The sequence below is a fragment of the Schistocerca gregaria genome, chromosome 1 (genome assembly GCF_023897955.1).
Source record: "Schistocerca gregaria isolate iqSchGreg1 chromosome 1, iqSchGreg1.2, whole genome shotgun sequence".
In the NCBI taxonomy this organism is placed as follows: domain Eukaryota; kingdom Metazoa; phylum Arthropoda; class Insecta; order Orthoptera; family Acrididae; genus Schistocerca; species Schistocerca gregaria.
This window is the reverse complement of record NC_064920.1, coordinates 770,311,447-770,335,308: the sequence shown is the minus strand read 5'-3', so window position 1 is coordinate 770,335,308 and position 23,862 is coordinate 770,311,447. Positions and strand designations below refer to the sequence as shown.

Below are 23,862 nucleotides of genomic sequence, written 5' to 3'. Positions count from 1 at the left end.
TTAAGTCCCATAGTGCTCAGAGCCACTTGAACCATTTTTGAAACTCTTGGATTGGTTGTCAAAAAGCCAGCGACTTGGCGCTTAGCTGGCCTCTGTGGTCACCAAATTTGACATCCTGCAACTTGTTACTGTGAGGTTTCATTAAAAACGTTTCTACACCATCACAACCACAGAACCCAGAAGAGTTGAAGAACTTGATCCATACAGCCTTAACATCAGTGACCGAGCGAGGTGGCGCAGTGATTAGCACACTGGACTAGCATTCAGGAGGACGACGGTTCAATCCCGTCTCCAGCCATCCTGATTTAGGTTTTCCGTGATTTCCCTAAATCGTATCAGGCGAATGCCGGGAAGTTTCCTTTGAACGGGCGCGGCCAATTTCCTTCCCAATCCTTCCCTAACCCGAGCTTGCGCTCCGTCTCTAATGACTTCATTGTCGACGGGATGTTAAACACTAACCACCACCACTTAACATCAGTGATGATGGACATGTTTATCTGAGTACGGGAGGAATTCAGGTATCAATGTAATATTGATTGTCTTACTGGTGGAGGACATATTGAATGTCTGTAATCTAAACTTGAGAGATTCAAAATATGTATCCCAAGTTTCATAGTTGTACGACTTACACTTTAATAAATACATGCATTTGAAATATGTATATTCTATTTGAAACATCCTGTATATTTCATTAGTTGTATTCCACAGATCCAATGGAAGGAGGTCTCTGTGATGTAAATAGATGGCAAGAATGTATGTGCAGTTCAATGAAATGACATAACATTATAAAATATCATTGTATCACAGTACTAATTTAACTATAAAATAACACAAAACATTAATTTTAGTAGTTTCCGTAAAGATAATGTTCAGCCATGTAGAAAGAATTGTCTGACACAAAAGAACAGAGCTGGTCCCACTGGCATGGTAGCAGAATCATCAAAGGCATTTTTTTCCTCAGGATTCATGGTGAAGGACTAGTTATCCACTTCCTGCCACAACTCAATTACTTTTCCCAACTCAAATTTACCTGGTCATTTTCCATATCCTGGACATTTACCTCCACGTCACTGAAAATGACATCGCCAAACCACTGTTCGTACATGATGGTTCCTACCTGTGCAATAGCAATAGTTTCCACTGTAAAGCCTGCCCAATGCAACCTCCCCTCCCCCTCCTGCCCCACTACCACCTCTCCACCCCCACCACTGGTAACTCCTACAGTATCCAAGACAGAGTAACTTGTGGAACCACACATACTGTTTATCAACTAACTTTTTTTCCACTATACAGTTAGTGCTGGGTGGGATGGTTTGTGTGCATCAGTGACTCTGAGGGTTACGCCATATTTCATATGAACCCGAAATCTTTGAGAGGCTGTTACCAACAGACCTGGAACTTCAAACCACATACAGCTGTACACCATCAGAAGACCACTATGCCATCCTCTTTACCAATGTGAGCAACTGTTCACATAAGTTAGGAAAAACAGTACACAGAAAGTTGTTCCAAGTCAAAGAAAGTGGTAACTAATGAGCCTTTTCCCTTTCTGATGGTTATTTTACTGTCGAGAATATTAAGATCCACGTGGAGGAACCAGAGAGCCGGGCACCGCCTTATGTTCCCCCCTGACCTCTCGGATAAATTACCTCCACCGAGGAAGGAGGACAAAGACAATCATTGCTAATCAATGGCTCCCATAGGGACTTCTGTGTTGCATGGAACTTAAGTGATTTCCAGTCATATTTGGAAGAAATATAGCTCCCAGCCCAGCAGAGACCATTCGGCATCTCTTACAAGAAACTCCTTTTAAAGTCATTGATACACTTGCATTAAGAGGCTATCACCACTACAAGAAGCATTTATGTTGATGAGACAGGACTAAGGGTAGTGTGTGCGTTTTTTGTCGATGTCAGAGCCATTCCTCTCCTGTCCTTGTGCCAGGGCCACACAAGCAGTTGCAGTGGAAGTTCTCACAACAGTTAAAATCATAGTGTGTTCTCCATATCTTCGGCCTCATTATTTGTTGGATGCAGGTACACTGATAGAACTCTTCTGGGCACTTCTCTGCCCATTCCTCCTTGTGGTTGATTTCAATGCACACAATGTACTGGGTGACTTGGCTACCACTTGCTCCAGGGTTCGAATTACCGAGTGTCTCATCCATTCAGAGAATATCTGCCTTCTGAACTAAGAGGAACTCCTGGAAGGAATTTGTGAATTCCATTAAGTGGATCATTTCCACTGCTCTAGTTTGAGACTCAGTAAGATGAATTCCAGGCAAAGGCAGCTTACATCCCCTTACGGCCTTGTTGAGAAATAGGGTTTTGTAGACACACCCAGAAGACATGGCTCAGCTTTGCACTGATCATTTTTTTACTGTCACTGTGTCATTGAGATGAACCAGAGTATTCCAGGTGTTTCGTAGGACTGTGGAGATGAGGAGGCTCCAGTACATTTTATGTAATGAGCAGGTATGCAGTCTTAGAACTGGAATCAGCTGTGTCCACAGCTGGAGACAGTGTTCCAGAACATGTAGTCAACCACAGCCTCATCTGTCTCCTTGAATATCCGCTATCAACAGGGGATCTCAAGTTGATTCCGTATTTCTAGATTTCCGGAAAGCTTTTGACACTGTTCCTCACAAGCGACTTCTAATCAAACTGCGGGCCTATGGGGTATCGTCTCAGTTGTGCGACTGGGTTCGTGATTTCCTGTCAGGAAGGTCACAGTTCGTAGTAATAGACGGCAAATCATCGAGTAAAACAGAAGTGATATCAGGTGTTCCCCAGGGAAGTGTCCTGGGACCTCTATAAATCTATATAAATGACCTGGGTGACAATCTGAGCAGTTCTCTTAGGTTGTTCGCAGATGATGCTGTAATTTACCATCTAGTAAGGTCATCCGAAGACCAGTATCAGTTGCAAAGCAATTTAGAAAAGATTGCTGTATGGTGTGGCAGGTGACGCTAAATAATGAAAAGTGTGAGGTGATCCACATGAGTTCCAATTCGATTACTCGATAAATAGGACAATTCTCAAGGTTGTCAATTCAACTAAGTACCTGGGTGTTAAAATTACGAGTAACTTCAGTTGGAAAGACCACATAGATAATATTGTGGGGAAGGCGAGCCAAAGGTCGCGTTTCATCGGCAGGACACTTAGAAGATGCAACAAGTCCACTAAAAGAGACAGCTTACACTACACTCGTTCGTCCTCTGTTAGAATATTGCTGTGCGGTGTGGGATCCTTACCAGGTGGGATTGACGGAGGACATCGAAAGGGTGCAAAAAAGGGCAGCTCATTTTGTATTATCACGTAATAGGGGAGAGAGTGTGGCAGATATGATACGCGAATTGGGATGGAAGTCGTTACAGCAAAGACGTTTTTCGTCGCGGCGAGATCTTTTTACGAAATTTCAGTCACCAACTTTCTCTTCCGAATGCGAAAATATTTTGTTGAGCCCAACCTACATAGGTAGGAATGATCATCAAAATAAAATAAGAGAAATCAGAGCTCGAACAGAAAGGTTTAGGTGTTCGTTTTTCCCGCGCTCTGTTAGGGAGTGGAATAGTAGAGAGATAGTATGATTGTGGTTCGATTAACCCTCTGCCAAGCACTTAAATGTGAATTGCAGAGTAGTCATGTAGATGTAGATGAATGCAGAGGTCATCTGTGCTGCTCCAAATACGGTTTCAGGTGCTTCAGTTCTGCTCTTGACAACTTAATTGTACTGCAGACAACACCACCTGGTTGGTGCTTCTTTTTACCTTGAATAACTGTACAAAATCACTTGGAGGTACAATATTCTTCATGGATGGGGTCCACCTGCTTCTTATTCAATCTTTTCAGTGCTTTCAATGTTGCACTGGTGATCCCTTGTCTGATTGCTGTGTTAAGGAGAGTGGGGTTCCCAAAGGAAGTGTACTCACTGTCGCATTGTTTGCAGTCACTATCAGTAACACCACCTCTACAGGTGATAGTCCTATTAAATGCTCATTGTTTGTGGATGACTTTGCAGTCTTCTACTCTGTCTCAGATCTTACAATGACAATGAGGTAATTACAGTTGACCACCAGGAGGCTGGAAGCTTGGGCCAGTAAAACTTGTTTTAGGTTTTCATTAGAGAAGACTACATGTATCAGTTTTAACTGTGCTCGTTGAAGTTTAAGCAACCAGAGCTCACAGTGGGAGACAATATTTTCATTTTAAGGACAATGTGCACTTTTTGGCCCTACTGCTTGATTCTAAATTAACTTGGCTACCACACCTCAAAGACCTGTGGACAAAGGGCTTCAAATCATTGGATATTTTAAAATGCCTCGGCAGAAAATGTCGGGAGCTGGCAGGTCCCTCTTCTTTCAGTTTTACAGGGCAGTTGTCAGTCCACAGTTACTTTATGGCAGCATGGTTTATGGATCAGTCCTTATTTCCTACCTCAAGATGTTAGACTCTCTCCAACAAGAAGGTATTTGATTATCGACTGGAAGCTGCCGGACCAGCTCAGTTTAGAGTATGTGGGTGTCTGGACCCCACCCCCAATGAAATTACAAGTGACCTAATTGCCATGTAGTGAAACTGAAAAAAGATATTTTAATTTTCAGTCATATAATTAGAAAGGGGTATGCACTGTTGATAAGCCACCAAGACCATCAATACATTTAAACTGTTGATATATCAATAACCCCATCAGCTATCGTTAATCCCTACTTTAGCAAGATAAACTACTGTACATTGTTGGCCTTGCTTGAGGTCAGTTATTGTTTTGTTGATCAGTTTGGTTCTTACTTGCTGTTGAATTTAATGTAAGTGCTGCAATTTATTGTTTTCGTGCTGTGTGCTGTTATGATAGTTTCTAATTATGCATAAGTTCATGACAAGAAAGAAGAGGAAAACCAATTGTGATTCATCTGCTAGCATTATGGTAGATTAAAAATATGTATGCCCTGCTATAATAGCCTAACTCCTTGAGTGTTGCAGTTTAAAGTTAGCACTGGAGTCATAATTAGGAGACTGGTAGAACTTTTGGGTTGAAATATTTCAGTATTTCATGAGGCAGCATAGTGGTAAACATCATTACAAATAGCATTAAACTAGTCAGTGCACAAAAATACACTCCAATTTGCCTGTGTTGCCCAAAAATCACACTGAACAACAAAAATATCACCCAAATGACATAGTTACATTTATTTTAAAAAAAGTTGCTCAGAATTTCATCATTAGTGGCCCAAATAGATAAATGTCACCCAGTCTGCTCACCTGTGTGGCACTCTGTTATGAAAAGCAGTTCTGGTTTGGATCATTGGGGTTTTTGGAGACTGGAAGAGGTATGTGATGATAGCACATTCTATAATTTTTTTTGTTACAAAAATACAACAGCCTGTGGTCGGGGGGGGGGGGGGGGGGGCAAGCGTCTTTGATTAATAATCAAAATGTCCTTGATCCTGCGTTCGAAACCTGCCTCTGCTTAAATTTAGATAAATAATCAGCATTGGCAGATGAAGACTTCTGGCATAAGAAGTCAGTCTCATCCTGCCAACGGCCTTGTCAAAGAGTTGGAGGAGTGCAGAGGTCCTTGGGGTGGAAACTGCCCCTAAAGCTGGAGGAATCAGCAATGATCAATGGCACGACGTTGCAGAAGGCAATGGAAACCACTGCATTAAAGACACATAACGTATATCCACAGAACATGTGACCTGTAATTGAAAAATTGTCATGACAACCTCTCCATTCTGGAATGGTCCCCCATTCAGATCTCCAGGAGGGGACTGCCAGGGTGGAGGTGACCAAGAGAAAAAGATGGAATAACCAAAAAAATATTACGTTCCATGAGTCAGGTTGTGGAATGTCGGAAGTTTGAATGTGGTAGGGAAGCTAGAAAATCTGAAAAGGGAAATTCAAAGGCTCAATCTAGATATAGTAGGGATCAGCGAAGAGAAATGGGAAGAAGACAAGGGTTTCTGGTCAGATGTGTATCAACAGCAGCAGAAAACAGTATAACAGGAGTAGGATTTGTTATGTCTAGGAAGGTAGGGCAGAGTGTGTGTTACTGTGAACAGTTCAGTGATAGGGTTGTTCCTGTCAGAATTGACAGCCAACTAACACCGATAATAATAGTTCAGGTATACATGCTGATGTTGCGAGCTGAAGATAAGAGATGGAGAAAGTGTGTGAGGATATTGAAACGGCAAATAAAAATATGTAAAAGGAGATGAAAATCTAATAGTCATGGGGGACTGGAATGCAGTTGTAAGAGAAGGAGTGGAAGAAAAGGTTACTTGAGAATTTGGGCCAGGGACAAGCAATGAGAGAGGAGTAAGATTAGTTGAGTTCTGTAATAAATTTCGGCTTGTAATAATGAATACTCTGTTCAAGAATCACAAGAGGAGGAAGTACACTTGGAAAAGGCCAGGTGAGATGGGAAGATTACAGTTAGATTACATCATGGTCAAACAGAGATTATGAAATCAGATACTGGATTGTAAGGCATACCCAGGAGCAGATATAGACTCAGATCACAATGTATTAGTGATGAAGAGTAGGCTGAAGCTTAAGAGATTAGTCAGGAAGAATCAATATGCAAAGAAGTGGGATATGGCAGTGCTAAGGAATGACAGGATATGCTCAAAGGATATAGATACAGCAATAATCAATAGCTCAGTAGGCAGTACAGTTGAAGAGGAATTGATATTTCTAAAAAAGACAAATACAGAAGTTGGAAAGAAAAACATAAGTACAAAGAGGGTAACTGTGAAGAAACTGTGGGTAACAGAAGAAATACTTCAGTTGATCGTTGAAAGAAGGAAGTATAAAAATGTTAAGGGAAATTCAGGAATACAGAAATGCAAGTAACTGAGGATTGAAATAAACAGGAAGTGCAGGGAAGCTAATATGAAATGGCTGCATGAAAAAATATGAAGAAATAAAAAAAGAAATAATTGTTGGAAGGACTGACTCAGCAAATAGGAAAGTCAAAACAACCTTCGGTGAAATTAAAAGCAGGGGTGGTAACATTAAGAGTGCAATGGGAATTCCACTGTTAAATGCAAAGGAGAGAGCAGATAGGTGGAAAGATTACATTGAAGGCCTCTGAGAGGGGAAGATTTGTCTGATGTGATAGAAGAAGAAACAGGTGTTGGTTTAGAAGAGATAGGGGATCCAGTACAAGAATTGGAATTTCAGAGAACCTTGAAGGACATAAGATCAAATAAGGCAGAAGGGATAGATAACATTCCATTACAATTTCTAAATTCATTTGGAGGAGTGACAACAAAACAATTATTCATGTTGGTGTGTAGAATGTAGGAGTCTGGTGACATACCATCTGACTTTTGGAAAAATATCACCCATACAATTCTGAAGACTGCAGGAGCTGACAAATGTGGGAACTATCACACAATCAGCTTAACAGCTCGTGCATCAAAGTGACTTACAAGAATAATATGCATAAGAATGAAAAATAAAATTGAGGATGTGCTACATGATGAACAGTTTGGCTTTAGGAAAGATAAAAGTGCCAGAGAGGCAGTTCTGATGTTGCAGTTGATAATAGATGCAAGACTAAAGAAAGATCAAGACACCTTCATATAATTTGTCGACCTGGAAAAAGTGCTTGACTATGTAAAATGGTACAGGGTGTTCAAAATTCGGAGAAAAATAGGAGTAAGCTATAGTGAGAGACGGGTAATATACAATATATATAAGAACCAAGAGGGAATAATAAGAGTGAACGAACAAGAACGAAGTGCTCTGATTAAAAAGGGTATTCAATCTGTACATTGAACAAGGAATGGTGGAGATAAAAGAAAGATTCAAGAGTGGAATTAATATTCAAGGTGAAAGGATATCAACGATACAATTCGTTGATGACATTGCTGTCCTGAGTGAAAGTGAAGAAGAATCACATAATCTCCTAGATGGAATGAACAGTCTAATGAGTACGGAATATGGACTGAGAGTAAATTGAAGAAAGACAAAAGTAATGAGAAGTAGCAGAAATGAGAACACCAAGGAACTTATCAGGATTGATGGTCATGTGTAGATGGAGTTCAGTGATTCTACTACCTAGGCAGCAAAGTAACCAATGATGGATGACCAAGGAGGACATTAAAAGCAGACTAGCACTGGCAAAAAGGGCATTCCTGGCCGAGAGAAGTCTACTAGTACCAAACACAGGCCTTAATTTGAGGAAGAAATTTCTGACAATAAGTTTTTGGTGCACAACATTGTATGGTAGTGAAACATAGACTGTGGAAAACCGGAACAGAAGAGAATTGGAGCATTTGAGATGTGGTGCTGCAGATGAATGTTGAAAATTAGGTGGGCTGATAAGGTAAGGAATCAACAATAGAGGAAGACAGAGATTGGAATACATCCAGTAGATAATTCAGGAGGTATTTTGCATTTGCTACTCTTAGATGAAGAGGTTGGCACAGGAAAGGAATTCTTGGTGGGCCGCATCAAACCAGTCAGAAGACTGATGACTCAAAAAAAAGTTTTTTAGTTGGATGCTTGAATTCATCTTAGCCGTCTGTGGCCTGCATGTTTTTATGATACTAATTATGAAAGTTTTTTGAAATTTGTTACTGTTTGTTGGACAATTAACTCATAAAGGCACTGAAACAATGATAATGCTTCACTGATTATCAATTAATTGTTGTACATGGTGAAGAAAGGGACTGATTGCGTAAAGAAGAGGAGACACTCATTATGATCGAAACTCAGGGTTGAAATATCACCATATTAGGAAAAGGATAGATTGTACTCACCATAATGATAACAAGTGACAGTCTGACTTTCATGTATCTTGAAATAGTTTCTAATTTGTTTGAAGACCTGAAAGTGTTAATAGATGTGTTTCTTATATGTTAAGTTTGTGATATAAACTGTATGCTTGTATATTTTGAATGGTTTGTTCCATACGAAAAAATTGTGTGTCATTCTGTGACATGGCAGAGGTTACAGAACACCAAAAAGTAGTGGCCACACCTACTGGATGCCATTTTTCCCTGTCTGGCCTATTTCTGCTCTGGCAGATGGCACCCTATCATGACCATATGTCTCTTGTCTGGAAACTCCATGAACTCCATGTTACTCCATGTAAAAGTTGTCACAATGTATGTACGAGGGGGCACTCCTTAAAGGTTTATGCTATTTTCATTTGTGAACAAACTTAAACAAAAAGATAACAGTTTGTTTAATAAGACAAGATGTTGTTATGATTTAAAACCAGAATGCTCAGAGTAGTGTACAGCTTATTATATCAATATTTATAAGTTTATTTTTGAAACTCTGTTGATATTCTGATGTTACTAGTAACTCATCATGTAGGAGCATTTAATTTTTTAGGACAACAGTGTTATTTGCGTCATTCCAGTCTGTGTTTTGTAAATACTTCTTTAATTCCTCAGTCTGCAGCTTGTGGTTGTGTGGTAGCGTTCTCACTTCCGCGCCCGGGTTCAATTCCCGGCTGGGTCAGGGATTTTCTCTGCCTCGTGATGACTGGGTGTTGTGTGACGTCCTTAGGTTAGTTAGGTTTAAGTAGTTCTAAGTTCTAGGGGACTGATGACCATAGATGTTAAGTCCCATAGTGCTCAGAGCCATTTGAACCATTTGAATCTCAATTTCTTTTTATTTATTTCTCTCACATTTTCCCAGCTCTTTTAACGTCTTCATGGAGCCTCTTGGGTATTGTTTGTGTATTTTCTCTGATGCATTACCAAATCTAATGAGGTGGATGGTGCAGACCTGCTTAATTGCCAGGCTGGCTACCCCTTAACACAGGATGGCACATGCAGGGCAAAGGGCCATAAAACAGCAACAACTCGACTGTCATGAAATAAATTGAGCTCAGTTAGAAAATATATTTTCATATTTAATAAGATGTTCATATAGTGATTGAAGGTGGTGACTTGATGCTGTGTGGTGGTCTCGAGGCAACAGTGACTACCTCAGCATAATTGAAGGCGATATGTTTGACTGCAGCAGTTCACGGTCACCAGGTAGGAGTGCTGACTCTGCGAAGTGGCAGTGTTAACATGCACATTGTGGACCTGGGGCAAACATCAGGTGTTGATAGCTAGCAATGACGTTTGTGTGGAGAGGACAGACAGCTGCTCAAGCAGTCAGTCTAGCTTGCCCTGCACCGACACACAGGCTCCAACCCCAAGATCTTTTGGAAACACTCAGACTGGATGAAGTCACACTGGAGGTGGTCCCTCTTGGTAGCTCTGACTGTAGGCTTGTACTCATCAGGTTTAACAGCAGCTTACAGATTGGCAGCTAGTGGATGTAGTGGCTTGACTTAGATGAAGGTGGTTGACCCACTTGGGTCCGTCGGTTGGCACGTAACATGGCTTGGCGTCAGTACTAGTCGGAAGACAAAATGATACTGGGGTCTGAGCTGTGAGTATTTCTGGTGGCTGTGCCAAACTTTGTTGTGACAGGGACCCCCTTGGCCATGTACAGGATCAGTGCACTGCAACATTAGCTCACTACTTCAGCAGACTGCTGTTTACAGCATGCTGCCTCAGCAGTGTTCCAGCCCTGGCACTAGGATTTAGCTAGCTTGCCTGCCTTGATGCAGTTTATGAAGTCTGCATGGAGGAATGTTGTCACAATGCAAGGGTGTGAATGGATAATATCCCACTGAGTCCAATAATCAGCAGGTCTGTTACCTCAGTTTACCAGACAGCACTTTGCCCCTGTTTGAGGAAGGCTGCTACCACAGATGCAACTTGATGGTCAACATCCAGTACTTTAATGAATTATGCATTGGTGCTGCTGATGGAATGGTAAGATTTAATTTAGTTTACCTGTTCATCTTGAGAGATATGATCTGAGAAACCATCAGTTATAGAATAATTTGTCTTGATACTTCCATAAAAATGTTATCAATAGTGATGCTGTTGGCTCAAGTAACTCCTGCTGCAGATTGGGTGAGAGGAATTTGATTACAGTATGTGGAATGACAAAGGACTCAAGTATAATTCTAAAATATTTAAATTGAAAAATTTACTATTTATTACTATACCTCTTTTTGTGTGGAAGTTAAAAAGTTCAGTTACACATAAAGTTGTTTCATGAATAACTAGGGTATATGACTTGGGTAGTTTATGCAGCTCTGTTGACCATAATGCTGCGATGGTGTAATGGTCAGCATATCTGCCTAGTAAGTAAGAAGACCCAGGTTCGAGGCCCGGTCAAAGCACAAATTTTAATTCACTTCTTCAGCTTCCACTGCTATTGAAGACAAATTAGAGATTTAAATGTCTCAGGGAAAATTTAATTGAAGATCTTTATGACCACATGTAGTACTGCACTTTTCCATTACTTCCAATGCTGGGGTGCTATGCCAATGTCAGAGAGCCTTGGTAATAGTGACAATATAAGGGGAGCTGTGAATTGGAGTTTGTGGTGGAGAGGGTATTTGACTTGGGTAGTTCGTGCAGCTATGTTGACCATAATGCTGTGGTGGTATAGTGGTCAGCATATCTGCCTAGTAAGCAAGAAGACCTGGGTTTGAGTCCCAGCCACAGCACAAATTTTAATTAACTTCTTCAGCTTCCAATGTTACAAAATTATTTACTGGTGTCCTAAATATTATGAGTTTTGCTGTCAACTTTACATGCATTTCTTGCTCTGTGCACAAGCTTCAAAACACTGTTCAAAGGAAAATCTAAGAATAACAGTGTTTCTATTTTTATGTTCACCTCCCTCTTTTAATGAAAGTGGCAAATCCTTTCTCCATATGCTACCTGCAGTAACTGGATAATGAGTTATATCCATTCATATTCAGCTTTCTTGTTTTAGTGGTCAATCTGGATTCTGGAAAGGTCCTTTCACTGAAAGTGTCATTTATCAATTTACAAACAATATAATAAAGTATTTAAATGATAAAATATCACCTATTAGTATATTCTGTGAGCCATCTAAGATACTTTTTTACACATATTAAAACATTCTTTTCGCAAAATGTAGTTTTATTGGCACTATAGGCATATGTAATAATTGGTTTTCTTCAGATTTAACTAGTAAAGATCCAGGGACTCATGTAGGGCAGGTCATATTTGGACGGGGAAGGGGGAATCTACTTTCAAAGAGTTTGATACTGGTCAGTGTGTTATATTTAGACAACCTGCTGCATTGTACCACTGAAACAGAAATAATTGTCTTTATTGATGTAGGTGCAGTAATCAGGGCCACTAAAGATGCACTGCCCAAAGAGAAAGTGAATTTTTCAGCATGATAGGTTAGTAACAGGACAGCAACTTATGTTAACCAGTTTGATATAGAAACAGCCAAAGGTGCAGAATTAAGTGTTTTTTATTTACTTGATGACTAGTTTCGGGTTACGTTGAACCAATTATCAAATCATCCACACAGGGAAAACAATATTTTTCTGTAATAGCATGCAAACCATGTTGAGATTGTACCTACAAGTATATCAGTGTCAGGTAATTCTATGAACAGTGGGAATTGCCTTGCAATAGTTAATAGAAAAACTTCATTTTCATATACATGTACATGCAATTTTAACATGGTTTGCATGCTATTATGGAAAAAAAACACTGTTTTGTCTACCTGGATTGTTGAAAGTGGTTTCAGGTAAGTTGAAGCTAGTTGTCAAGTAAATTTTAAAAAAAAGTGAGTTTTGCAACTTTGGCTGTTAGTATATTAAACAAAGGAAAACTATATTAAATTTGCTCTAAAATAATTGCATGACTTCTGTAAGTGGACTGTCATTTAATTTAGAAAAAACACAGTTCTGCATGCAGCAGGTTGCAACCTTCACAGCAGGTAGTAGAATACAGGATGACAGAAAATGTAAATTGGAATGTTCAAAGTTTCTTGATACGCATATTCATAAGAACTTTCTCTGGAAACGACTTGCATTTGTAATTTAATTAACTTTGCCATTGCGAGTTAATGCTGATTTTGTTATCAGAAGTTAAAAATTTTGTTTCCTTTTCAAATATACTTTCTTTAATGTCACTTGGAACAATACTCTTAGGTAATTCTATTGATATGGTATTACATGTCTCCACAGCCTTGAGTCTCCTGGAGATAATTCTTGCAAACAACTCAGGAGACTGACAACTCTATAACACTTTTAGCCCTTTGTAATGTTTGTGTGACGTGGACAACTTTTTCACGTCACACAACTATCGAGTCAGGTATTTGCAGTATCTCCTTTTGTAGACAAATTGTGATCAGCAGTTCATGAAACAAAGACCAATATGTTTTTACAACTTAATTGACTACTACGAACAGGAATACATTTTTAAAGTTGAACTATGATTTCTTTTGCATCAGAATAGCAGATTTCTATGAGACAAATTCTGCAATATAACTTTTTAGTAAGTACGAAAAAAGATTTCAGAATAAAAATGCATTTAATATGGGGATTTTTGTGCTGTTGTTGAAGCCATTTGAATGGTGTGCTGCCTGATAAAACATTATGCTCCTTTCCATATAAACTTGGGTGATTTTGCTAAATGGAGACTAATGCAGGAAATGATCCCTGAGAGGATGAGGAGAGAAACTGGTTATATGGACACTATACCAGAAATGCTTTCCAAGGGAGACGCACCTACTCGAGGGTGGAGATAAATGATCTTCGACAGTGTAGATTTCAAATATTGACAGCACAAATAAGAACACACCAGGCAAGTGAAAATTTTCTTTCAGTACTAGTGTTTTAGCTACACTCTCAAGATGGCTGTGTGTTGTAGCAACAACATGTAGCAATTGCATTACCCTTTGCACCAGTAAAGGCAGCTCTTCAGTGGGGAGGCAGTCACCCACATGTAGTGCAGATATTTCTCACCTGTGAGATGTTGTGGAAGGACAACTGGTCCCACGAGACAAGTCACTAGTGATCCCTGCTCACACAAAAACATCCAGGAAACATGGGCTCTAAAATGCGTACCTTACAAGCTATGAGCACTTGTTCATTTTCACTACTGTGAAACACATTTCATTTACTGTGCCCACTGAGCTAATAGCTCTATGGTCCATTGGCTGCACTCTTTGGGCAGGGGTGATCAAGCAGCTTGATGAACTGCAGAATGCGCACAAAAGTGCCACATGGTGGGTAGCCCACATTACCTGTGCTTACCGGCTAACACAGCTATGGGCACCTAAAGATGCCTTTGCCCTGTGAAGCAGCATTGGAATAACTGGTGTAGTAAACAAAATTCCACAGTGGTACAGAGCAAACTGAGAATGACTGCATGAAGGCCAGAAATGATATACATATGGTTCACACATTCATGGTTTGCCTAGAGATAGACATCCACCACCATCTTTAAAGGTAGGCATGGGAGACAAGTTATTGGTACCAATATAAGAACGAAGGGAAAATGAAGTTTCTGGATCACCGCAGCAGTCTGAAGAACCTGAACAGCAAGAAACTGTTGGTCAAATAGTTTATTATTCACTAAGTAGTAGCAGTAGTGACAAATGAATACAGCTATTAGAGAAGACACAGTGACATCAGTACCAGACAAAATGCCAAGCACTTCTTGTGGAGGTGCAGGACATCAAATAATAATGAGTCCTGACAGTGATGGTGGTCCATCTGAAAAGAGCTAAAATAAGTGGACCTTTTAAACTTGCTGTTAAGGTGGCAATCAAATTAGTAATTCCTCAAATACCAGAGACTATCCATTACCTGCACCCCCATATCCTCCTATTGTAAGTGGTGACTTTGTAGTAATGGTGGTTTCGTATTAATGGTGACCACTAGCTGAAATACTTTTGCTCGACCATTTTTGTATATGTCATCTTCTCCATTTGATTTATTACCAGTGGTGTGCCAGTAGAGGGGATGCTAGGGCAGATAACTCACATATAGCATTCCCCACAAATTCCTCATTTTGAAATCTTGCAACACTGGATCAAAATAAAAATTTGGTAACAGACATTGGTTTGAATTTACAAATGCCAAGGATTAGTCTTCAGCCTGTTGCATTTGAAGCTACTAATATTGTTGTAACAACTGTTACTAGTAAAGCATGAGGTACGGCATTAGTAGGTTATATGTGAATACTTGGTATGGATTTAATAATACACACAACAGCTTCTCAGCAAAAGTTGAAAAGTATAAAACGGGTCTTTATTTTAATAGAAAATTTTATTATGCTTTCATTAATATGCTGGAACTAATAACATACACACACATGGTGTTGGAGATGATTACAGAGTTGTCTCAGAAATTGACACTGATGTAATGACATATAGTTCTATTATTCATTCTGAGTACTCTCCATAACCTGATTTAGTATGTAATCCATACCCATTGCTTAATGTTATTTTTCCAGCTGTATTAGAAAGTCATATACATATTACATACTTGAATAAACAAGGACCTTATATTAATCCACATGTGGGTAAGTTAAATTTTGGTATAAACCTAGCGTCTGTATTAACTGCTACAGAATCTGCCTTAGCAACTGAAACGTTACAAGTGTTGGAAGTTACACTGATCTCACAGGGAAAGCTGACATATAAAATCTAGGAAATAGAAATAACAGTGACCCATCTTTGCAGTCGAGTGTATATGTTGGCATAAATCCTACGTACTCCTTATCCACATTAACTGCTCCAAATGAAACTTCATTTACAGATACTATGATGTTGTTGAAACAACTGCAGAATGTACTGTGTACTGTGACTGACAAGGAACACTAGCCAAGAGCATATTAGTAGTGTGAATAGCTCAGAAACAGTACTTGGTCCAGTCAGAGGCAGTCATTCAACTATGTTCAGTAACCAGTATGATATATATAATATACCATTCCAAAAACAAATAACTAATTTTTATAACATTTATTGTAAATATGGATTGGGACTGATAAATAAAACAAGGTTTTAATAAATGCGTTTTTTTATTTATAATTCCAAAATCGCCTATTACCACATCAGTATTAAGTAAGAGACTGAAGAAGCAACACCTTTAAAATCCTCTATAGAACCATCTTCCACTGCAATTTCATTATCGAGTATAATCCTTCTGTTTACAGCATCTCAGAGCACAAACTGATTTGTTTATTATTGTACTGGTTAATATGTCCATATTGTTAGTCCAATGATAATTAAAGTATCTAACTTTCTGTTGAATCTGTTATCAGAAACTCCACTTTTGACATCCATTTATTCCAAGCATTTTTATTGAACCACAGAACTAAATTATTAAGAAACATCAGTGTTATCTTTAAACTGAAAAAGAAGAATTTTATTCAACTATGTTAAGCTATCAAAAAGAGTATAGTAATAGTTCCAAATTTCATTTAACCCTTTAACTGCTCTGAACGTGTTTACGCGTGCCACCAGTCCTTCTACCTACACGTAGACACGTTCAGAGTACCAGGTAGAAGGATTGGTGGCGCGTGTAAACACGTTCAGAGCACACAGGGACAGGTACAAAGGCGCGCGCATTAACACATCCAGAACAGTTAAAGGGTTAAACTACTATAAAAAGCATTACTTTCACCAGCTGATGTTAACAGTTCTTCAATACCTTTTAAGTCAAGTTCATTAATTTTGCATATATATAGTTCTAAACTAACATCCCACCATTTGTCATATCTTGGATTTATAAGTATCTCAAAGGTAGATTGATTCATTGGAACAATTATATTGAGATTTTCTGGTGGCATACAGTTGTACTAAATTAGTATGGCCAGAAGGGTCACCTTGATCCCTGATGCTTCACACCATTTTCTTTTAAGGTCCAAGTACTATAGACTGTCAGTTCCATGATGTGCTGGAAGTGTCTATTAGCCATAAGAAAATGTCCACCTCTTTCCCCTTCCATTCATTCATGTACTGCAAGAGACCATGGAACCACTCTAAGACTTCAGCCCTTCTAGGTGTTCCGTGGGAGACAGTTCGATATTGTACTTGCTTGTGGTGGTGTTGGGTTGTGTGTTCACATAGGAGCTATAACATTCAACTGGCTGTTTCAGGTCTTGGGTGACAAAGATGTCTGAGATATAATAGTAGGGACTATTTTTAACTTCTAATTAAACTGCTATTTTTTTAACTTCTAACTAAACTTAGCAGCTTACCAGAACTGAAGCATCTTCTGTATACTCCTCATGAAGTTAAGATATCTGAATCTTCATTTGGCCACAATAGTATCCTACTCAACACCAACAACTTAGAGAGATCCACTTGCTTGACCTGACACATTTCATCCAAATAGTTGGTGGGAACATGTGTCATGTAGTACTGTAGTGTACTGTACAGGTGGCCCAGTACACTAGTCAGGAACAGGTCAATCAGGTCTTTACATATGGACATGTAAATGGCAGCAAGACTGAAGTATCCCTGCTAACAGCAACCATATCATAAACTGTTTGCAGCAATTGTTTGTGTGAGGCAGGCTCCTTTATGAGAATGGGTAACCATCAGAGGAAGTGCCTGGACGTACGCAAGCTTTGTAGGAATAGGCATTGAACATTATAGAATATGGCACAAGTATGAGCACAAGGCTGATGGCCCACCAGCTTGGGGTAAGATGGCCAGCCATATAGAACATTCTGCATGACAGTTGCCACTATCTATATCACTTAAATGTGTGCATGCTTTCTTATCTGTGGACTTGCCTTCACAGTGACTGTTTTGTTGTCAGTTCACTACACAGACTGTCATCCACACTATTCACAAATGAGGCGACTTTATGAGAGGCAGTGTTGGCAACCTACACATCACCTGTGGGCTATGGAAAACCCAGTGGTATAGTGACAGTGAACCATTAGAACCCGTTCACTCTGAATGTGTGGGTGGGGATTGTTGGTGACTGTCTCGTAGGACCAATCATTCTTCCACAATGCCTCACAGATGAGGCGTACTTGCACTACCTACCAGTGACACTGCCTCCGCTGCTAGAAGACTTGCCTTTGATGGTACAAAAGGCAATATGGCTACTACGTGATAGTGCCCCAACTCACTTCCACATTTCCATGCAGAGACATCTTGGCAACATCTAGTGTCGCTGATGGAATGGGTGAGCTAGTCTAGTTGCATGGCCTGCCCTATCACTGGTTCTCAGCCTTTTAGATCTCTTCCTGTGGGGGTACCTGGAAGAAGTTGTGTACGCAGAACAATCCTGGACCAGTCACTGCGGAATTGTGTTCACACGTGCTTAATAGGCCTATGGATATCACATTGAACAGTTTGTGTAATGGTGGTCTCATCACAGTATGGTGTGCACTGTTTTGCACTGAACAGGCATGAAGAATTAATTTTTGGCTGTATGTCCATGTAAGTCCACAGCTCGTGGTAGTGTTCTCGCTTCCCAAGCACGGGGTCCTGGGTTTGATTCCTGGCGGGGTCAGGGATTTTCATCTGCCCCGAGGTAATTGGGTGTTGTGTCATCTTCATCATCATCATTCATCCCCATTAGGGTTGGAGGAAGGCAATGGCAAACCACCTCCATTAGGACCTTGCCTAGTACAGTGGTGCGAGTCTCCCGCATCGTTCCCCTACACTCTGTCAAGCAGTATGGGACTTCATTTCCATGTACATGTATCCTTTCTTGCTTCTTATCTTCTAAGGGGCTGTTTTGTGCAGTTTGCCCCCATCAAGAAAAATCACCCATTATATTTTGCATAATAGGTATTCTTATTGACCGAACTCACTTAGCTGGTATTAAAAGTGAGACAGTTGTCTTTTTACCTCCTATAATGTTCAACAAATGGTCAGATATCTGTCATGACATCTGATGCTTGCACTGAATTGTTGTTCATGACAGAGTTCCAGAATTTGATGGTAAATTATATTATTTTACTTGAACATCAAGTGAGTTCATCTTGTTAACGTTTTTACAGAATGGTGCCACATTTGCATGCAGGTAAAATATCGTACATTAAATAATACATGTAAAGAAAACTAAATATTGTTCACAAAAAACCAGACATGATTTTTCTGACACACAAATATTAACTCAGTTTAAAAAAAATTGCAAATCAGAAGTATTTGACGCATTTCTATTTGTAACATTATGTCACTACCTGTCAATCTAATGTACTGCATGTATCAAAAAGAATCATCCAAATTGGATGATTCTTTTTGATACACCCGGTATGCCGATTTGGCATGTCTGTATTTCTGAAACTAATAAACATATACAATGAATTTTGTTTTTTTGATGAATGGGAAACTCAAAAAAGTTTTTTTCATGCCTTTTCATAGGTGTTTAATATGCCCACCTTGGGAGGCACAGCATATGTCAGTGCAATATTCAAGTTGTTCCCACACTGCAGCGAGTGTCTTGAGTTACAGCTTCAACAGTGCTGTTATCCGATGTCTCAGTTCATTTGCTGTTGTTGGTAATGGAGGCACATAAACAGTCTTTTATAAACCCCCACAAGATATAATCACATACAGCCAGGTCTGGTAACCTTGGAGTCCAGTAATGTAAGGCTGAATCATTTGGTCCAGTGCAACCGGTCCATTGACCAGTTATCCTTTGATTTAAAAATTCCCGCACTTCCAGATGCCAGTGAGGCAGAGCCCCATCCTGTTGGTAGATGGAGTTGTTTGAAGCAGTCTCCAACTGTGGGAAGAGAAAGTTCTCAACCATATCAAGATATGTGCTTCCTGTAACAGTGTGCTCAGCAAAGAAAAATGGACCATACACCCTTATCCTGTGAAGCTGCACAAAACACAGTAAATTTTGGAGAGTCCCTCTCATGTTATACAACTTCATGTGGAACCATGGAAAACTTGAGAGTTTGCTCTTTCCAACAGTACAGTGTTCACGCCCATATCTCAAACAACATAATAATTATGATTTTTTAAAATTGGGTGGTAATTTTTGACACACCCTGTATTACTGGTGTGATTTTGGATGACTCCATTCCACTTCCTAATATTCTGAAAAATTGCACTCATGAACTGGATTTTGGCTTCTTAGATCAGCTTCACGTTGTCACCAAAAGCAAGTTTATTACCAAATAAATATAATTTTTCAAAATATTAGGAAGTGTTTCCTTATCTAATGTTATCACGTTTTACAAAGCACTGATGGAAAATGTAGTTCATGTTATTGCCAGTTGATGTTTATCTCAAGATCTTTAACTGATGTTTGTTTCTATAGTTAAAGTGTCAGAAAAATCATTAAGAGAATGTCAACTGGGGATCCTGTGATGAAAGTTAAAAAGAAGGTCTTCAACAAGTTTCCAAACAAATCTCAATTTTGTAATAACCATAACATTGGAGTATTATTATTGTGTACTGACTTGAAATTTCTTGGTAGATTAAAACTGTGTGCCAGAACAGGAATCAAACATAGTTTCCATGTCTTTGAAGAGCAATGCTCTTTCTGGGTCAGTTATCGAGGCATGTCTCTCATTTAAAAAAAGTTGACCAACATAAAAATTTTATTAGTGGCAAGCAGATGCAGCTTATTGATTGAAACAGAGTATTTTTCCTTAATGGAAAAAGAGATCTATGGAGACAGCTGTCTTGGGATTTTGATAAATATGTATTTTCCATCTGTAAAGGGTATTGACTCACTTGTTTGTATATATAATTTCTGGTGATGATGTGTGTCGAAAGCAGGCTGCAGTAGCTATTTAAAGTTTCAAAATTATAAGAAGTAAGAAAGAATGGTAAGATCATTGTTGTCCTTCACTTTAACCCTTTAAATAACACTTGTAAATATATATATACCACTGAAACTACCATGCAATAATTTTTTCTCCTTGTGCATTGGTATGAATATTTACCACCTGATTACTCATGTATTTCTAAATACATTATAAATTGACCAGTTTTGCCACTTACTGGGAGAAAAATCCTTGCTTAAATTGACACATATTATAAGTAAGCAACCATTATAGTGGGCTTTTCACATCTGTATCCAGTAATAATGTAAAGAGAGAATATTTTCTTTGGAAAAATAATAAAACGTGTGTTTATTGCAGTATGGAAACATTAGTTGCATCACATTATTCTACATCTTCCTTATAAGAGTATAAAAGTACTGTTGAGACGGAAAATATCATTTGTCTTCAAAGAGAACTTCATCAAGAGCAACATCAGTCTCAGTCTGTGGAATTTCAGGTACAATTTGTTCTTTAAATGCTAGTCCTAATATTGTAGGGCGTTTCTCCAGTTTCTTGAAACACTTGGCTAAAAACTTATCATAATAGCCTTTTCCTCTTCCTAATCTGACTCCATCTTTGGTGAACGCCTGCCCAGGAGCCAGAACTAAGTCCAAAGTACCTGTAATCATATTTTGTTAATTTCAGTGACTGAATAAGGAAAATGTAGTAGAAATCAAGAATTATTTCAGTATGATATATCTATACTGAGCTTATCTATTGGAGTAAACAACTTTACACTTGTAAACTTTCCAGTATGACAGAAAAAACTTGGGCACTTTAATGCTAGCAATATGACAGAACAAATTTATCCAACTGGATGTTGCCAATGTACAAGGATGGCTGAACTCTGACAATGTGGATACCAATTAAGAATCACCTACCTCTTACACTCTCACTTTGTTTTATTCACGAGGACTGTTTTTTAAATTCTCACAAAATCAATGAAATAAAAATATATTTACGCTAGATTTCATTTTCCCGTTTCTTAAAATAAACACCTTCAAAATTTATATATTTTTGGATGTGTTTGAACAAATTATGCTCAACATTTATTTCATTCTGATGTTGGAAACATTCATGCTTGAGGTGATGAAACTTGTGTCCACAGTTTTTGTTTGATGTATAAGAACAAAAAGGAGTAAAGAATAAGTCAGGTGAATACAGGCAATGAGACATTATTTGGTGGAGAAAAACATCAAATTAATCAATTAGTTTATGTGCTGTGTGCCAACTGGCAGTGTCATGTTGAAGAGTAGAGGAATTTTCTCAGCATATTCTTGGTATCTTCAAGGACTTCTGTGATATGCCTAAGGATGTCTGTATCTGAGAATATGTCACACACTGATCCTCATCAGTCATGTTGCGAACATCAACTAGGTTTGGTTGGCCTCCATAAAATTTGTTGCGTATCGATTGTAAATCTTGCTTGAAGATAACTGATGACTCTAAGTTGAATGAAGATTTCTTGAGATATTGGTATGACAAAAACTGTAAAAAATCTTCCAACAAAGATCTTCCTTACATGAAATATCCATTTTACTAACAGAACCATTTCTTTAAGCACTCGTGGTAAACAGATTACTCCACCAGTTTCTGAGCTACCACTGTTTTAACAATATCAAATGACCAAAATGTAAAACAATGGTAATGTCACATGTCAATAGCCTTGTATTATATCTGTTTATGTGTTTCTGAGAGTATAGGAATGAATTTGTTTTCACTATTTAATATCTTAATTGGAACTTTATAACACATGTTTTGAGTAAAGAGTTGATGTTGTATATGGGTTCAGATATTTTTGGCTAACAAAATCAGTCTGTGGTTTGCAGATGCATTCATGTGCCCACTTACTCAATATTTTTGATCAGTACATCTCCATGTCATGATTGTCTATTATTCAGCTTCTGTAGAGTTGGAGGGAAATGATATTCTTGCTCCTTTATCATTACCATTTGTGTTACACTAACCTCAGTGTTTTATCCTGTGCTCCTGTCACTTGTCACTATCATACTGGCCCAATAAAGGGTTGTTGAAGAATATAAAAACTGGATACTTATTGTGAAACGGTCCACAACTTTTGACAATTTGACTGTTCTTGCACAGTAAGATCTTTGATGATCATGCTTATGGATTCTCCCTGTTATTGTATATCTGACAGATAAATGTGTTCACTTTACTGGTATTGTGTAAAAGCTGTTGTATAAGGTATGCTTTTTAATTAAGGACTTTATATATACCTGGAACCCAATAGTTGAACCTACTTTTCCAACATAATATCCACCAATATGAATACACCATAAGAAACAACATACATCTGAATTCTATTCTCATAAAAATGTGCTATTTGGTGTGCAGACACAAATGTCAGTTTCTGAGCATGCCACACCTTTTGTTTTTGATTGTTTTACACAATTTGGTTGCAGTCTCACAATGTGCATCAGAATTGATTGTGTTTCCTAGACACAAAAAAAGTTACTCCTCCCCTTAGCCCCCTCCCCATCTCTCCCTGTACGCCTATTCCAGGACCTATATCTGGATCAGAATAATGTGATCAGCAGTTGGACATGGAAGGGTGAAATGTTGGTTTACTGTTTCATGCAAGGGCAATATGGCTCCCATAACATCAGCTGTGAGGCTCCATACTGACTACATTCCTATGTTCCCCATTAAAGTAAAGTGTTGAGTTTGCTTTGTAGAGTAAAAATAATCTTAACACTTTCTTACGCAACTTCATAGTTATCTTCACACATTCTGAAAAACAAACATACTGGACAGACAAATGAAGCATATAAGAACAAGTCACAACAATCATCCTATAAACAACTAACTGTCAGTTACTTTGTTATTTTGACCCAAGTATAGTGAAAGCCTAAGGTGTATCACAACAAGCCTCATAGTCTTCAATAACTGCAGAAGAACATTTTGGATGAGGCTGTAGAAATTACAGCAGTCCAGCTTCGACTTTTTAGGGAGCGGTTCCTCTCTTTGCATATGATCTCTACACCTATCGATAACAGTGGTCATGTTTTATCTGCAAACTGCTGCCCTTGGCTGGTCATGAGTCACTGTCATTGTGTGTGAGGTCCACACAGTCCAGACACTTCTTTATAAGACTGTTTTTCCAGCCCTGTACCACTGCATTGAAATATGTGATCTGTATGAGATCCATACCCATCCTTTGCAGAGTCACAAATAATTTGTATTCTGTGTACAGCATGTAGAGCCGCTGAAGCATTGACAGATTT

General features: G+C 38.8%; 1 protein-coding gene and 1 non-coding gene across 2 annotated transcripts in view; one reads left to right on the top strand and one right to left on the bottom strand.

Moving 5' to 3' along the window:
- Positions 1 to 11,465: 11,465 nt before the first annotated feature.
- On the top strand, positions 11,466 to 11,538 carry Trnat-agu (transfer RNA threonine (anticodon AGU)). The gene has a single exon. It is a non-coding gene; the product is annotated as a tRNA-Thr (tRNA).
- Positions 11,539 to 20,896: 9,358 nt separating this feature from the next.
- The window catches only part of LOC126268286 (5-formyltetrahydrofolate cyclo-ligase), a 74,282-nt gene continuing 71,316 nt past the window's right edge, over positions 20,897 to 23,862 (bottom strand). The window contains exon 4 of the mRNA XM_049973898.1: positions 20,897 to 21,236. Within this exon, the coding sequence (XP_049829855.1) occupies positions 21,013 to 21,236 (224 nt within the window). The 3' untranslated portion in view covers positions 20,897 to 21,012. The remainder of the gene's footprint in view (positions 21,237 to 23,862) is intronic.